This window comes from Mastigoproctus giganteus, chromosome 2 (assembly GCF_048544385.1).
Source record: "Mastigoproctus giganteus isolate SK-2022 chromosome 2, ASM4854438v1, whole genome shotgun sequence".
Taxonomy (NCBI): domain Eukaryota; kingdom Metazoa; phylum Arthropoda; class Arachnida; order Uropygi; family Thelyphonidae; genus Mastigoproctus; species Mastigoproctus giganteus.
Window position 1 is genome coordinate 174,181,067 of NC_143576.1, and position 17,671 is coordinate 174,198,737.

General features: G+C 38.2%; 1 protein-coding gene across 2 annotated transcripts in view; it reads left to right on the forward strand.

Moving 5' to 3' along the window:
* Positions 1 to 17,671, forward strand: part of LOC150089760 (haloacid dehalogenase-like hydrolase domain-containing protein 2) — a 71,594-nt gene that overhangs the window by 33,668 nt on the left and 20,255 nt on the right. For both annotated transcript variants that reach the window (XM_090368786.1, XM_090368787.1), the window contains exon 4: positions 14,393 to 14,609. In XM_090368786.1, the coding sequence (XP_090224912.1) occupies positions 14,393 to 14,609 (217 nt within the window). The remainder of the gene's footprint in view (positions 1 to 14,392; positions 14,610 to 17,671) is intronic.

The window sequence follows — 17,671 nt, forward strand, 5'->3', positions numbered from 1 at the left end:
AACATTAGTCCATGAAGAGCCAAGTCCATTTATTACCACTCTCTGTCTTCTCCCATCCCTTTATCCATTACAGTAACTTGCTCTTAATACCACACTCCCCAATTTGTACAGCAGTCTTTTATGTGCAATGCTATCAAAGGTTTTCCTGAAATCCAAGTATGTGATATCAAAATTATATTTTGCCTCCAGTTCCATTGTGACCACATTGTAGTAACAATTCAGATTGGTGAAACAAAATTTCTCTCCTTAACAAACCTATGCTGTATTTGAAGTATAATTGGGGCCTAGTCTAGATTATTCTGCATTAATTCTTTTACCAGTGGCTCGATTAATTTCCTGGGAAGAGAAGTTAATCTAGCAAGTTTGTAATTAGTCTTGTAACCCTTTGAGAATTGAGGATACATTCACACATCTCCAGTGTACAAGGACCTATCCAGAATCCAAGGATGCTCTCATAATTATGGGTAAGGGTTTGCTTACTTCCTTTGCTGCTTCCCTTAATATAACTGGATTGATCCCATCCATCCCATGTGCCTTTGTGTTCAACTTCAACAATTTATCTTCCACTTTCCTCTCAGTTATTACAAAATCATTTAGCTCTTTGTGAGCAGTTGCTAAACTTCTGGTATTCCCTTCCCTGGCCCCGAGTGCCAAGCGAGTGACTAAAGCGATTCTTCAGTGATTTGAAAGCGATTTTCTTAAAAGAGCGATTGATTGTAGGTGAACGTTATTTTCTAATTTCCAAAGTTATATAATTTTGCTCTTCTAAAGTAAAGAAGTCAGCTTACTCAACAGAAAGGAAAGCCACCTTTTTTCTTGTATATAAGACTAATCTACTAACGCATTAACACTAACAACCTTATCGCTTGGTCACTGTTGGCACCGCTCCTGCCTCCACTTGGTGGGGCTGGAAGCCTGGGAGGAGAAATCCACTCTCCCGGGACTAAAAGGAGCAACTATGGACAACACAAAACAGTCCTACTATGGATCTGTTGATCCAGATTCAAGTAGACATGACGACCATGATAATTTGAATAAATCCCATGCTAAGAGACAAAAAAAAAGAAGGGACAGATTTTTCTGCTCCTCTCTTCTTAATATTGCATTCCTCCACAGACCAACCACTGAGTAAGCTCTCCCCATTTTTGATTCAGAAATGTCTCGAAAATGTGGCTGGGCCTCCAAAAATGGTTCGGCGACTAAGATCTGGAGTCCTTTTAGTGGAGATGAGTGAACACAGACATGTTGAAAGACTCTTGAAAATATCTACCTTTGGTGGAATTCCCACAAAGGTTACCCCACATGCCACCTTGAACTCCTCTAAAGGGGTAATATCTGAATGGATCTTCTAAATGTATCAGAGGATGAACTTGTCTCCAAATTAAGTAACCAAAATGTAGTTCAGGCAAAAAGAATTGTCATCAAAAAAGATGGAGAGCCTGTCCCTACACGAACAGTCATATTGACATTTAAGTCACCAAATCTCCCCACAACTATAAAAGCTGGATATCTCAGATGCCATGTTCGCCTGTACATTCCCAACCCAGTTTGGTGCTTTAAGTGCCAGAAATTCGGTCATTCGCAAACTGTGTGCAGAGGTATAGTCACTTGTGCTTCTTGTGGTTCAAAAGAACACACACATACGGACTGTAATATTGAAACCCAAAACTGTCCTAACTGCCAGGGAAATCATTCTGCCTTCTTTAAGGACTGTATCCAATGGAAAAGAGAGAAGAACATTCAAAAATATAAAACAGAGAACAAAGTCTCATATCAAGAGGCAAAGAAACACTTTGCAATCCCTACTAAATCATCTACATACGGCTCAGTTACTCAACAGCTACGCACAATATCAACTCAGACTGACTGCTCCGTCCCTCCAAATATCTCTATATCTGGTTGGGCGAAATCATTACTTACTTCATTAAAAGAACAATCTCCCTCCAAATATGCAACCCAAGAAGTAAATACTCCGGTAACAATACCTCCAGATAAGAATCATAATCAGCAACCGAAAGTACAAACTAAGAGCTCTGAAAGAACTGATACGCACACATTCAGATCTGATACCATGGACACTGATGAAAAAGCGGATGAAGATGACACATTTCTTGAAATTCATCCAGAAGGTGACATTGACACAAGCAGACCAGTCTTCTCAAAGAAGGATAAAGGAAAAATTGACAGGCGTAAGCAAACTACCTCACGGAAGTTAACAGACACTTGCTAAAACCAAACAATGGATACAGTTCTTCAATGGAATTGTCGTGGGCTCCGTGCTAACTTTGACGATTTTTACGATCTCCTATCTGAATACAAGCCTGTTGCAGTATAGTATGCATTCAAGAAACAAATCTCACATATGCAATATCTATGAAAATTAAGCATTACAATATGTATAGAAATGATAGAAACTCATCTAATTTAGCTCATGGAGGAGTAGCACTCATAGTGAACTCTTCGGTGCCCTCTAGACCTATCCCCCTGCAAACATCTTTAGAGGCTATTGCTGTCCGTGTCACCTTCGGAATCACAATAACATTAGCTTCATTGTATCTATCACCAAATCATACATACACCTTTGCTGATTTAGATAATTTAGTAATGCAAATACCTGCTCCCTTTTGTATTATGGGTGACTGGAATGGCCATCACCCGCTATGGGGTTCTCAACATCTTGACTCCAGAGGACAGATAATTGAAAAAATTTTAGATAAACATAACCTGACAATTTTAAACACAGGTGCTCACACATCTGGCTCAACTTCTGCTATTGATCTTTCAATATGCTCTCCAGTGATATTTCCTCTCATAGACTGGACCGTTACTAATAACCCTCGCGGGAGCGATCACTTTCCTACCATCTGTACTTTCTGTATAAGTTCTACCCCTCAGAGTAACATTAGGACAACCTGGAAATTTGCTAAGGCTAACTGGATTAAATATCAAGAAATAGCTCACTTAGATACTGTCTTCATAGCAACCCACACAATTGACTCTGCAGTAAGCTACATTACAGATACAATAATGAAAGCATCCGAGACTGCTATACCAAAATCATCATCCAAAATCCGGCTTCATCCAAAAATGTGGTGGAACGAAGCATGCAACAGTGCTAAAAAAGAAAGGAACAAATATTGGAATATTTTTCGAAAACATCCAACCACAGCTAACCTCCTCCAGTTTAAGGTAGTCAGAGCTAAAGCTCGTCATATAAGACGGGAGAGTAAAAAAGAAGCATGGGCGCATTATGCCTCCACCATAAACAGATCCACGGATACTTCTACAATATGGAAAAAAATCAAAAGAATTAATGGTAAATACTCACAGACAGCTTCTTCTATTCTACTTGTAAAAGGGAAAGAAATCTCTGAACCTACAGAAATTGCCAATGCCTTAGGTACTACGTTTTAAACGCTTTCAGCTGTTGCCACATATGAACCTGCATTTCAATTGCTAAAATCCCAGACAGAAAAATACAAACTAAATTTTAATACTGTCATCCCTCATTCTTATAATCTGCCTCTGACCATGAATGAATTGCGTAATGCACTTGCACGAGTGAAAAACAGTGCTCCAGGCCCCGACGGGATTTATTACACCATGATCTGTCATCTAAGTGAGGAATCATTAACTGTACTCTTACAACTGTATAACAGAATTTTCTTAGAGGAGTATTACCCCGCTAGCTGGTGCCATTCTTATGTGCTAGCCTTCCCGAAACCAGGGAAAGACCACACAGATCTCAAAAATTAAAGTTGCCTGGAAAAAACATTGGAAAAAATAATTAATGCCAGACTGACATGGTTATTAGAGACTCAAAACATTTTAAGCCCAAGTCAGTATGGTTTCCGGAGAAAAAGATGTACACTTGATCTCATTATCAAGGCCGAAACAAATATCCGGAATGCGTTCTTGAGAAATGAACACCTAGTTATGGTGTGTGTTGACATCGAAAAGGCCTTTGATACAACCTGGCGATATGGGATTCTTCAGGACTTGCATAAATTTGGACTTCGGGGTCATCTCCCAAAATTTATTAAGAACTTTCTAGGCAATAGATCCTTTCAAGTCCGATTCCACTCTTCATTATCTCGAGCATACATACAAGAAGAGGGAGTTCCCCAAGGATCAGTGTTGAGCGCTACACTCTTTGCCATTAGGATTGATTCTATTACCAAGTGCATACCTAACACAGTTGACGCATACTTGTACGCTGACGATCTTGCCATGTCATGTCATTCTCAAAATATGAGACTTATTGAAAGACAACTACAAGGCACCATTAACAAAATAGTCTCTTGGGCCAAAAATAATGGATATCGGCTTTCTAAACCAAAAACGACTGCTGTACACGTCTGTCACAAACGTTCTTTACATCCGGATCCAAACCTTCAGTTGGATTCTCATTGTATTACTTTCCAACCTAGTATTAGATTTCTTGGTGTAATATTTGATAAAAAATTAAACTTCCTGGAACATATAAAACATATTCGTACAAGTTGTCTTAGAAAACTAAATCTTCTCAGAGTAATTTCTTCTATGTCGTGTGGTGCAGATCGTTACGTGCTGTTACATCTATACCGCTCACTGATAAGATCCCGGTTAGACTATGGGTCTCCTACATGTGACTCAGCCAGGCCAAGTGTATTGAAATGGCTTGACCCTGTACATCACAGTGCATTAAGAGTTGCACTGGGGGCTTTTCGCACATCACCAATCTTAAGCCTGTATACCGAAGCCTATGAACCACCATTACACCTTAGGCGGGAAACTGTACTACTAAATTATGCAGCCAAAATCAGCAGTCTCCCACATCATCCCATGTGGCAATGCCTCTTCACGCTAAAATGGAGAGAAATCTATCAAACTAAACGGCATTACAACAAACCATCTGGCATTAGGCTTGAAGCTTTGATCACAAGCTGGGGCCTGAAGTTTTCTAACACTCTCCAGGATACTAGCATGGAAACGCAGCCATGGCTTTCCATGGCTTCAGTACATATTGATAGACATTTTCAGCAATGGGGAAAGAATAACTTCTCCGATATCAACATTAGACAAATACATATGGCTCACTCTACCGAGTTTAGCAGCTTCATTCAGCTATACACAGATGGATCCAAAACTGGTAATAAAGTTGGCACAGCTGTAGTACTACCAAATGCCACCATCTCCAGACAGCTCCCACCAGAATGTAGTACTTATACCTCAGAGTTATATGGTGTTCTACTAGCCCTAGAGAATATAAAAGAAGCCTCGTACGCTAAATCCATCATTTATACGGACTCATTGAGGGCTGTTAATGCTCTACAGTGTAAATCTGTAAATCCTTCCCTAGTCATCCTCTGATACAGAAAATTTTAGCACAGTTATTAGCACTTCATGGATGTGGACAGCTCGTAATATTTTGCTGGATCCCTGGACACGTTGGAATCGTAGGAAACGAGCAGGCAGATTTAGCTGCTAAAATTGTTACAAATGAGATACCATCAAATTTCAGGACTCCTTATATTGATCAAAAGTCCTTTATCAAACAGACATATAAAGAAGTGTGGACACGCTTGTGGAAAGATCAGACAAATAATAAACTTTTTGAAATCAAGAGAGAACCTAAACAGTGGCAATCCAGCCTGAGACGAAACAGAAAGGAAGAAACTATTTTAGCCAGATTACGCATTGGTCATACTTTCCTCACTCATAGCTATCTACTAACAAACAGTGACCCTCCACAATGCAGTAATTGTTTATGCCCACTAACAGTAAAGTATATCATCATAGAATGCCCGCAATATCAAAAAGAACGGAAAAAAAAACAGCTTTTTCCTCTAATTTTCATAATTACAATCATTTAACACTGCAGTGTGTCCTAGGAGATTGAGAGAACATAGATGACATTTTTCTTTTTCTAAAATTTATTAATAAATATCACCTTATCTGAACTGCTATCTCCTGTAAGAAAAACGAAGGAAATATCAGACAGTAATTAGTGCATTATAGCCTAAGTTGCTGATGCACCAATAAATCTAACAAACAACAACAACGGCATTCCCTTCCCTAAAGAATTTCTCATATATGAATAGAGATGCAAAATACTTATTCAGTTTGTCAGCAACCCGAGGAGGATCATCAACAGTCAAACCATCAATATCGAGTGCACTGCTTTGATTCATCCCCTTCCTTCTAGTGTTTACATAAGTAAAGAAGTCTTTGATGTTTTTCTTTGTATCCTTTTCCAAAGATTTCTTATAATCTGCCTTTGTTTGACTAACCTCCTTTATGACTTGATTACAGACTAGCTTATACCATCTGTGTCGCCTGATAATTTATATGCATTTCATACACTTTTCTTTTCTTTCACGAGATTAATCAGTCCATCTGACATCCATTTAGGCTTGTACCTTGCAGAGTATTTTTTAGTTGGTATGAAAAGCCTAGTAGCTTCTATGATTAATTCCCTAATGCTTACTATTTAGAATTTTTTGATGGTAATGCGTATCGTTAGTTGGTCCCACTGTATAGAATTTAAAACTGTCTAAGACAACTGTAGTCACCTTTATGAAAGCAAGAACCCCTCCTTTTACTCTTGATAGTAGTTACATCTTTAAGTAAATCCCAAATCAATACACTGTAATCACTGCCACCTAGTGGTTCTTTTATCTGCAGATTCTTTATGCATGAATAACCACTGCTGATAATCAAATCAAGAGTATTACAAACTCTTTTTGCCTCTCTAACAATCTGCTATAGAAAACAGTCATCCAATAAATCCACAAAAGTCTTGCTAGTTTGTGAGCGACCACCCACAAATTCTAGTCAATGTCTGGAAATTTAAAGTTCCCATTATATAAGATATTCTTAATACTGCCCCACTGTATTTCTCTGTACAGCTGTTCATCTTACTCATCAGAGTCTATAGGCCTATAACACACTCCTACTCTCATTTTGCTTTCATTCTTCTTATGCCACACCAAACTTACTCAATATTGCACTAACTCTCCTCCTATCTTTTCTATCCTTTCTTTATACATTGTACTCTCTCTTCATATTCAAATTCTGCATACCTTGTATCTGAGAAACACCATGGCTCTAAAATCCCAGGTGTCTGCATTTGATGCCTTTACCTGCACTTCAAATTTATTTACTATGCTCCTAACATTTTTTTGCATTAGCATTAGTAGAGGCATACAATGCAAGAAAGCAAGTTTATGCAGCATCAGCCAAAAAAAAAAAAAAAATTCTCCCGTTTCACCCCTCCATTTGTTCCAAATGCCTGTCCACCTCAGCCTTAAATTTATTTTTTTTATTTTATTTTATTTTTTTTGGTAGTTGTTGGCTCATCGGCTTCTGTGGCCATAATGCACCTCCCAAGGTTTTTGCAATACTTTGATCCATGCCCGAGGCGGGATTCCAACCCGCGACCTTTGGGTTGCCAGGCAGGCACTTTACCTACCCGTCTAGCCCGGTCGGCTTAAATTTATTTAGGCTATCAACTTCCTTCCACAACAAAAGGTGGAAGTCTGTTCCACCAATCAACTATCCACTGGATAAAGACAAATTTCTGCACATCTGTTCTACAACCGTCATTCCTCAATTTGAATCTATGCCCCCTCAGGTTCTTAATCTGAGCAAGAGGAAGAATCCCATTAGCATTCAGCTTGCTCAGATCACCTTGCAGGTGCCTACTATACAAGCACTGCAATTTGCAGAACTTAAGCCTTCCTTCGTAAGAGCACTCCTTTGTTCCCCTCACCAATCTTGTTGCCCTTCTTTGTACTTGTTCTAGAAACTCTACATCCTTCCTAAAATGAGGCCTCCAGACCTGTACACAGTACTCTAGGTGTGGCCTGACCATTGCCTTGTATAATGGGATAATCACATCCCTGTTCCTGCTAACAAAATTCCTATATATCATTGACAAGACTCCATGACCTGCCCTGGCAGCCCATCTGCACTGCTCAGCAAACTTCATATTTGACTACACAATTACCCCCAGTTCTTTTGCACTTTCCACTTCCCTGACTGTAGTACCACACAGTTGGTAGGTTTCTCTTCTGTTATTGCTACCCATATGCAGTACTTTGCATTTGTCACTGTTAAACTTCAGTTGCCACCTCTCAGCCCATTTGCCCAACTTATCTAGATCCAGTTGGAGTGGCATACTGTATTTACTGTCATTAACAACTCTGCCAACCTTTGTATCATCTGCAGACTTGGACATTAAACCTGGTATACCTTCATCAATATCAATATCATTGATAAATATACAACAATGGGCCCAACACCGAACCCTGGGGAACTCCACTAATAACATTTGTCCACGAAGAGCAGTGTCCATTGATTACCACTCTCTGTCTCCCACTCAACCATCCCTTTATCCATTGCAGCAACTTACCCTTAATGCCATACCTCTCCAATTTGTACAGCAGTCTTCCATGTGCAACAGTATCAAAAGCTTTCTGAAATCCAAGTATATGATATCAAAATTATTTTTGGCATTCAGTTTATTTGTGACCACATCATAGTATCCAATCAAATTGGTCAGATAAGACCTCCCTTTAACAAACCCATGTTGTGTCTTAACTATTACTGCAGTCTTGTCTAGATGATCCTGCAATGCTTCTTTAACCAGTGATTCCATTATTTTTCCCGGAACACAAGTTAAACTAACAGGTCTATAATTACTTGTGTTGCCTTTTGTGAACCCCCTTTGTGAATTAGTGATATATTTGCACATCTCCTGTCCATGGGGATCTCCCCTTATTCCAAGGAAGCTCTCATAATTATGGCTAAGGTTTGCTTACTTCTTCTGCTGCCTCCTTTAATATAACTGGATAGATCCTGTCCATCCCAGGTGCCTTTTTTATGTTTAACTTCAACAATTTCTCCTCCACTTTGCTCTCAGTTATTATAAAATCACTTAGCTCTCTGTTAGAGTTTGATAAAGTTCTGGCACTCCCCTCATGTGTGAATGTAGATGCAAAATACTCATTCAGTTTATCAGCTACCTGATCATCAATAGTCAACCTATCTATGTTAAGTGGTCCAATCTGATTCATCCCTTTCCTTTTAGAGTTTACATAAGTTAAGAACTCTTTGCTGTTTTTCTTTGCATCCTTTGCCAAGGATTTCTCGTAATCTGCCTTTGCCTGCCTGCCTAAATTAAAGTATACATGCACCTGTTCTTACTCTTAGTTACCCTAACAACTTTTGGTTATTAATATAGGAATTAAAATCAGGGGTCCCATCAAGCTCTTGGCTGCCCAACTAAACACCAGACCTCACTCGTGTGCATCAGGAAACTGTGTTGCCTGATGCACAGTGGCAATCTTCAGGGCAGAATGCACTGTTCTCACAGAAGCTAATTATTGTCAGTGACTCAGTTGTCTGGGGAAAAGGAAATATATTGTTCAAAAAGGATAGGTGGCATAGACCAGGGTATGTCTGCCAGGGACAAAAGTTGATGACTTTGTAGAGCAGATATCTTTTAAGGGCACAAAAGGTGATGGCACTAATGACTTTAAGTGTACGTGATCTACTGACTTACTTAAGAAGTACAGATCAATGTTGAAAAAAAGTTAAGGTTTAAATTTGAAAGTGTCTGCAATTCTGCCCAGACATGATAGAAGGGAGTATATGATGAGAGCCTTGTCAATCAGTTTGCTCCTGGAGAGATTGTGCAAGGCCCATGGGGTAGAATTTTTCTCAGTCTGGTCAGTGCTAGTTAACAGGACAGATTGCATCTACAGCAATGGGATACCCGGAAATAGAAATGGTGCAAGAATATTTGCTGATGCTATCGAGGCAATATTAGGTAAGTCAAAAACTGCTAGCTTGAGGGGATTCACAGACTAATAGACAAACAGTAGCTGCAGGCAATGGTGGAAGTGATTCTTGCACTGCTTCTATAGGAAGGGGCAGCAGCTTGGAAAGCAAGTTGCTGGGGATTTCAGGAACTGCTGAGAGTTATGAAACAAGTAAATACATGGGCTGTGTTTAGGGTAACTAAGAGTAAGAAAAGGTGCATGTAAACTTGCATGTACACCAATGCTAGGAGAATATTAAATAAATTTGATGAATTTGAAGTGCTAGTCAAGACACCAAGGAGGATATGTTGAGATATTAGAAACATGGTGTCACTCAGTTATAAGGAATGCAGAATTGGAATTTGGGGTGTACAATGTGTACAGAAAGGATAGGAAGGGAGGAGGGGTTATGCTGTTAGTTAAGAAATCTAAGGCAGTGCATTCAGATGACATTAGTGGACAGTGCAATGTCAGTTGAGTCAGTTTGGTGTGAAATGAGCACTGGGAAAGCAAAAACAAGGGTAGAAGTGTTATAGGCCTAATCACTCTGATGAGTACAACGAACAACTATACAGAGAATTTTGTGGATTTACTGGATGATTGTTTTCTACAGCAACATGTTTGAGAGGAACCCAGAGAGAGTCGTACTATTGATCTGATTATCAGCAGTGATTATTCATGCATTAAAAATTTACAGATAAAGGAATCACTAGGTGGCAGTAATCACAGTGTGCTGATATAGGATTTACTTAAAGATGTAACTACCATCAGGGGTAAAGGGAAGAGATTTTGCTTTCGTAAAGGGGACTGCAGTAGTCTCAGATAGTTTTTAAATTCTATACAGTGGGACTAACTGATGACGTTACCAACAGCAAATTCTAAACGGGAAGCATTCAGTTAATTAATCTTGGATGCTACTAGATTTTTGATACCAACTAAGATGTACTGTTCAAGATTTAGGCCCAAATGGATGTCAGATGAACTAATGAGACAGAGAAGAAAAATGCATGGGATTTATAAAAATTATCAGGGGACACAGAAGCCTATGGTAGATATAAGCATGGGATTTATAAAAATTATCAGGGGACACAGAAGCCTATAGTAGATATAAGCTAGTTTGTAACCAAGTCACAAAGGAAGTTAGGCAAGCAAAGGCAAATTTCGAGATATGTTTGGCAAAGAATGCCAAGAAAAACCGCAAAGACTTCTTCACTTATAACAACTCTAGAAGGAAGGAAATGAATCAGATTGGTTCACGTGATGATCCTGCTCAGATTGCTGACGAACTGAATCAGTATTTTGCATCTACACTCACACATGAGGAATTCTGTAGGGAAGTGGAGAATAGAAGCTTATTAAACTCTATGGCAAATGATTTTGTAATAACTGAGAGCAAAGTGGAGGAGAAATTGTTGAAGTTAAACATAAGAAAGGCAACTGGAGTGGATGGGGATCTATCCAGATATATTAAAGGAGGTGGCAAAGGAAGTAAGCAAACCCTTAGCCATAATTATGAGAGCGTTGTTAGGCTCAGAATAGGTCTCCACAGACTGTAGATTTGCAAATGTATCCCCAATTCACAGATAGGGATCAAAGGGTAGCACGAGTAATTACAGACTTGTTAGTTTAACTTCTGTTCCGGGGGTAAAATAATGGAGTCACTGGTTAAAGAAGTATTGCAAGATCATCTAGACAAAACTGCAGTAATAATTCAGACACAGAATGGGTTTATTAAGGGGAAGTCTTGTTTGACCAATTTGATTGGATAGTATGATGTGGTCACAAAGAATCTGGATGCAATTAATAATTTTGAGTCATATACTTGGATTTCAGGAAAGCTTTGCACATGGAAGACTACTGTACATTTTGGAGCAGTATGACATTAAGGGCAAGTTGTTACAATGGATAAAAGAATGGTTGAGTGGGAGAAGACGGAAAGTGGTAATCAATGGACACTGCTCTTCATGGACTAATGTTATTAGTGGAGTCCACACCCATTCTGTGTTGGGCCCATTGTTGATTACTATGTTTATCAGTTATATTGATGAAGGTATATCAGGCTTAATGTCTAAGTTTGCAGATGATACAAAGGTTGGCAGGTTTGTTAATGACAGAAATGACTGTGCGCTACTGCAACAGGATCTATAAAAGTTGGGCTGATGGGCTGAGAAGTGGCAATTGAAGTTTAACATTGACATGTGCAAAGTACTTCATATGGGTAGCAGCAATCCCCCAGAGAAATGTACTAACTGTGTAGTACTACACTAAATGTAGTGGAGAATGAAAAAGACCTGGGAGCAATTGTGCAGTCAGATATGAAGTTTTCTGAACTGTGCAGATAAGCTGCTGGATCAGGTCATGGGTTCTTGTCAATGATATACAGGAATTTTGCTAGCAGGGATAAGGAGGTGATTATCCCCTTTTATGAGGAAATGGTGAGGCCACACCTTGAGTACTGCATACAGGTCTGGATGCCTCCTTTTAGGATGGATGTAGAGTTGCTAGAACAAGTACAGAGAATGGCAACAAGGCTGGTGAGGGGAATAAAGGGGTGTTCTTACCAAGAAAGGCTTAATTTCTGCAAGTTGCAACGTCTGGAGATTAGGCATCTGCGAAGCGATCTAATTAAGGCATATAAAGCCTTGAATGGTTTCAGCAGGCTCAATGCTGTTGGGATTCTTCCTCTTGCTCAGATTATAAGCTTGAGGGGGCATAAACGTAAATTGAGGAAAGACAGTTGTAGAACAGATGTGTGGAAATTTGCCTTAAGCCAGCAGGTAGTTGATTGCCTGAACAAACTTCCATCTGTTATTGTGGTAGTTGATAGCTTAAATAAATTCAAGGAAGAAGTGGAGAAATTTTGGAATGAATCAATGGGTGAAATGGGAATTTTTTTTTTTTTTTTTTGGCTGAAGCTGTATAAGCTTGCTTTCTTGCATCATATGCCTATGCTAATGCTAACATCAAACAAGCCATACATCTCATCATCTCATGAGGTTGTGATTCTGAGAACAACTTCCCCTCCCCCCATAGTTCTCCCAAGAGCCATGGCACTCCCACTAGTTTGGGCTCTTTGCTTTGCTGCTCTGTCTGTCTGAGGCATGATTTTCGTTGAATTAATTAAAAATATTTCTCTAAAGGAGTATATCTAATGCTGTAAAAACACTATGCGATGGTTATGCTTATGCTATGAAGTGTACGTTATTAATTATATATAATTAAAATTCAAATGTTCTTATAAATACATAAGTTATGCAGCAATAATACTACCATGCTATCAAATTTGTGCTATATGTATTTGGTTATTGTTATTTGGTTTTTAGGAGCATTAGCAACTAAGGCCATATTGCTCCGGGGACATGCGGTGGTCATTCCCTGACCTTTCCGCATCCTCCGTATTTGGTGGTCACGGGCTCGAACCCCAGTCTAATCAAGAAGCGTGTGCTATGCACTGCTGCTCCTGCTCACCAGCTATGGAGGAGCCTATGTATTTGGCTTGTTGTGCTTGAAAGTTATAAGTTAATTATAATATATAACAAAATTATCCAACTAATTCCAGCCTAAGTGATTCAAACTTTAAAGCTATTTATTTACCACAATTAAAAAATATGAATTCCCCTACCAATCACTCTATAACTATAACGATGGTAGCAAGATACTAACAATACAAAGATTCTACATATATTAAGCAGTAACCTACAAAATATTTACTTAAATTTAAAAAAATAAAATACTGAGTGTGACTAGGACTATAAAGTTACTTAATGAGTACGATTTCTGTTATTAACAGCAGTGTGACCTGGTATGAATTCATAATAAAATATATTTTTATACTTAGAAAATAATTTTAGAAGAAAGAAAAAAAAATTTTTTTTTCCCTTCCTTTGAAAAATGTGAGACTTCTTGGAGGACTGGTGTTTAGTTTGTGTCATAAAGATAACAGTTCATCTGCTCTCATTATTCTGTTTAGTTCTACTGTTCAGAACTCGGGAACAAAGAAGTTGAATAATCTTTTAATGTTTGAAATATCAGATATGATGGCCTTGCAACTATTCTGCTATATTTAAGCTACAGACTGTCTTCAATTCTTATTCAACAATTGCCCTGAATAATGTTTCTAATAGAGAATCATTAGAAACAAATGATAATCATTTGTTGGCATGCAAGGCCTTTCATACCTTGTATCATTCTCATATATTACATCCACCTTTGAAATGCTTGAACCATTCAAATAACCTACCAGATGATAAAACCTTTTCACCATATGCTTCAGTGATCATGTAGAAAATCTGGCAGTTTTAGGAAGGCACATTCACAAAGCAAAAAATAATGTTATGTGAAAACATAGATCATGTAGTTAGGTGTATGGTAATTTTATTTATTTCAGTTTTTTAGGTCCACAACAGTTGCGTTAAATTTTAATAAATATATTGTTTAATAAGTAGCCCTCAAGTTTAAAATATCTTTTAGAATGCAAGGTATAGCTATATTTTGTGAAATTGATACATAGTTGTGTGTTGTTTATTTTGTTTTTATCATCTCGTAATCTATTCATATTACAGAAATATATATTTTTTTACCTTTAGGCTACTGCTAAATGGTGCAACCTTAATAGCTGTCCATAAATCCCGTTACATAAAACGTGCAGATGGGCTTAAATTAGGTCCTGGGCCATTTGTTACAGCCTTGGAGTATGCAGCAGATACAACGGCTGTTGTTGTTGGGAAACCAGATAACTTATTTTTTATGGAAGCCTTAAGACCACTGGGTTGTGATCCTCCAGATGCAGTTGTGATTGGAGATGTAGGTAATTTTGTAAATATACGGGATTGTTCATAATAAAATGCCAAGAGTGTTATTTATGTTTATTTATTACATACTATATGATAAAAAAAATAATAAATTTCACGTACTAAATGAAAATTACCTCTTGTTTAACATTTCTCTGTTAATGTATAATGTGTAATTTTCATTCATTCCATCTTTCATTCTAAATGGACAAATAGACCTTTAATATTAACGGCCAAATAATGAATCATCCAAAAAAAAAAAATCGATCCCCGTTCTTATCATGCCTTATCAACTAGGTAATAAAAACCTGTCATATTCTTACTGAAATCCTTAAGTTCTCAACCTTGGCAGTCTTGAGAGATAATTTAGTCCAGTAATCAGTTGTTCATTGGGCAAAGACACACTTCCTGAGATCATGTTTATTGGTTCTGAATCTCAGGAATATATCACTCTCATTAATTTTATTCATCCTCTTATAACCTTATAATGCTTCACTTTGTCCCCCCCCTTCCTTTATATTTGATACTGCATATTTGGAATCTTTCCTCATAAGGGCATCCATTGCATTCCTTGCTGGTCTGATCATTTTCTTTGAACAATTCCAAGAAGTCTATTTTTAATATATATATTGGAATTATTACCTCCTTTTCAATATGCAACGATCCTGTAAATCACTGACATGATACCATGTGTGCCTTAGCCACTTGTCTACATTGCATTAAGAGCTTTGTGTCTGAAGCTTTGTCAAGAGATGTTGTCGAAGCCACATTATGTTAAGAAGCTGTGTATACTATGTATATAAAGTGCTTAGCATCATAATACACAGCCATTTCTGAATAAACAGAAAATTTTTAAGGTGGCATCGTTTTAGGTTATATCTCATATTGTGAATACCTTCACAACGAGTTGCCATGATATTGCACTACTTCGAATAAGTAACGCTTCACCTAAGGAGAAGACTAGTGTTACTTATTCTCAGATAGGTACCACCACCCAGACAGCACTGTTTCAGGGCTATTTGGCCCTTCGTCAGTGAGTGGGTAGGTACCCAAGTGATGCAATGATGGCAAAAACAGTTATGAAGTATAACTCCACAATATGAGAGATGCCTGATGGTGTATGATGTATTTGGACTAAGGTGCATTTAGGGCTAGAGCCTCAAGCTGCGAACAAATTTAGACTATGTATATAAAGTGCTTAGCATCATAATACACAGCCATTTCTGAATAAACAGAAAATTTTTAAGGTGGCATCGTTTTAGGTTATATCTCATATTGTGAATACCTTCACACGAGTTGCCATGATATTGCACTACTTCGAATAAGTAACGCTTCACCTAAGGAGAAGACTAGTGTTACTTATTCTCAGATAGGTACCACCACCCAGACAGCACTGTTTCAGGGCTATTTGGCCCTTCGTCAGTGAGTGGGTAGGTACCCAAGTGATGCAATGATGGCAAAAACAGTTATGAAGTATAACTCCACAATATGAGAGATGCCTGATGGTGTATGATGTATTTGGACTAAGGTGCATTTAAGGCTAGAGCCTCAAGCTGCGAACAAATTTAGACTATGTATACTCGTTGTGAAGGTATTCACAATATGAGATATAACCTAAAACGATGCCACCTTAAAAATTTTCTGTTTATTCAGAAATGGCTGTGTATTATGATGCTAAGCACTTTATATACATAGTCTAAATTTGTTCGCAGCTTGAGGCTCTAGCCCTAAATGCACCTTAGTCCAAATACATCATACACCATCAGGCATCTCTCATATTGTGGAGTTATACTTCATAACTGTTTTTGCCATCATTGCATCACTTGGGTACCTACCCACTCACTGACGAAGGGCCAAATAGCTCTGAAACAGTGCTGTCTGGGTGGTGGTACCTATCTGAGAATAAGTAACACTAGTCTTCTCCTTAGGTGAAGCGTTACTTATTCGAAGTAGTGCAATATCATGGCAACTCATTGTGAAGGTATTCACAATATGAGATATAACCTAAAACGATGCCACCTTAAAAATTTTCTGTTTATTCAGAAATGGCTGTGTATTATGATGCTAAGCACTTTATATACATAGTCTAAATTTGTTCGCAGCTTGAGGCTCTAGCCCTAAATGCACCTTAGTCCAAATACATCATACACCATCAGGCATCTCTCATATTGTGGAGTTATACTTCATAACTGTTTTTGCCATCATTGCATCACTTGGGTACCTACCCACTCACTGACGAAGGGCCAAATAGCCCTGAAACAGTGCTGTCTGGGTGGTGGTACCTATCTGAGAATAAGTAACACTAGTCTTCTCCTTAGGTGAAGCGTTACTTATTCGAAGTAGTGCAATATCATGGCAACTCGTTGTGAAGGTATTCACAATATGAGATATAACCTAAAACGATGCCACCTTAAAAATTTTCTGTTTATTCAGAAATGGCTGTGTATTATGATGCTAAGCACTTTATATACATAGTCTAAATTTGTTCGCAGCTTGAGGCTCTAGCCCTAAATGCACCTTAGTCCAAATACATCATACACCATCAGGCATCTCTCATATTGTGGAGTTATACTTCATAACTGTTTTTGCCATCATTGCATCACTTGGGTACCTACCCACTCACTGACGAAGGGCCAAATAGCCCTGAAACAGTGCTGTCTGGGTGGTGGTACCTATCTGAGAATAAGTAACACTAGTCTTCTCCTTAAGTGAAGCGTTACTTATTCGAAGTAGTGCAATATCATGGCAACTCGTTGTGAAGGTATTCACAATATGAGATATAACCTAAAACGATGCCACCTTAAAAATTTTCTGTTTATTCAGAAATGGCTGTGTATTATGATGCTAAGCACTTTATATACATAGTCTAAATTTGTTCGCAGCTTGAGGCTCTAGCCCTAAATGCACCTTAGTCCGAAGCTGTGTATATTCTTGCTGTATATATGCTATATCCAAAAATTTAATTAATTCACATATCATGTTCCCTCCATTCACTTGTACTTTATCTACTTAATGAATCATCAGTAGTCAAACTAATAGAATGGACTTATCTGTAAAAATATCTAAATCTCCCAA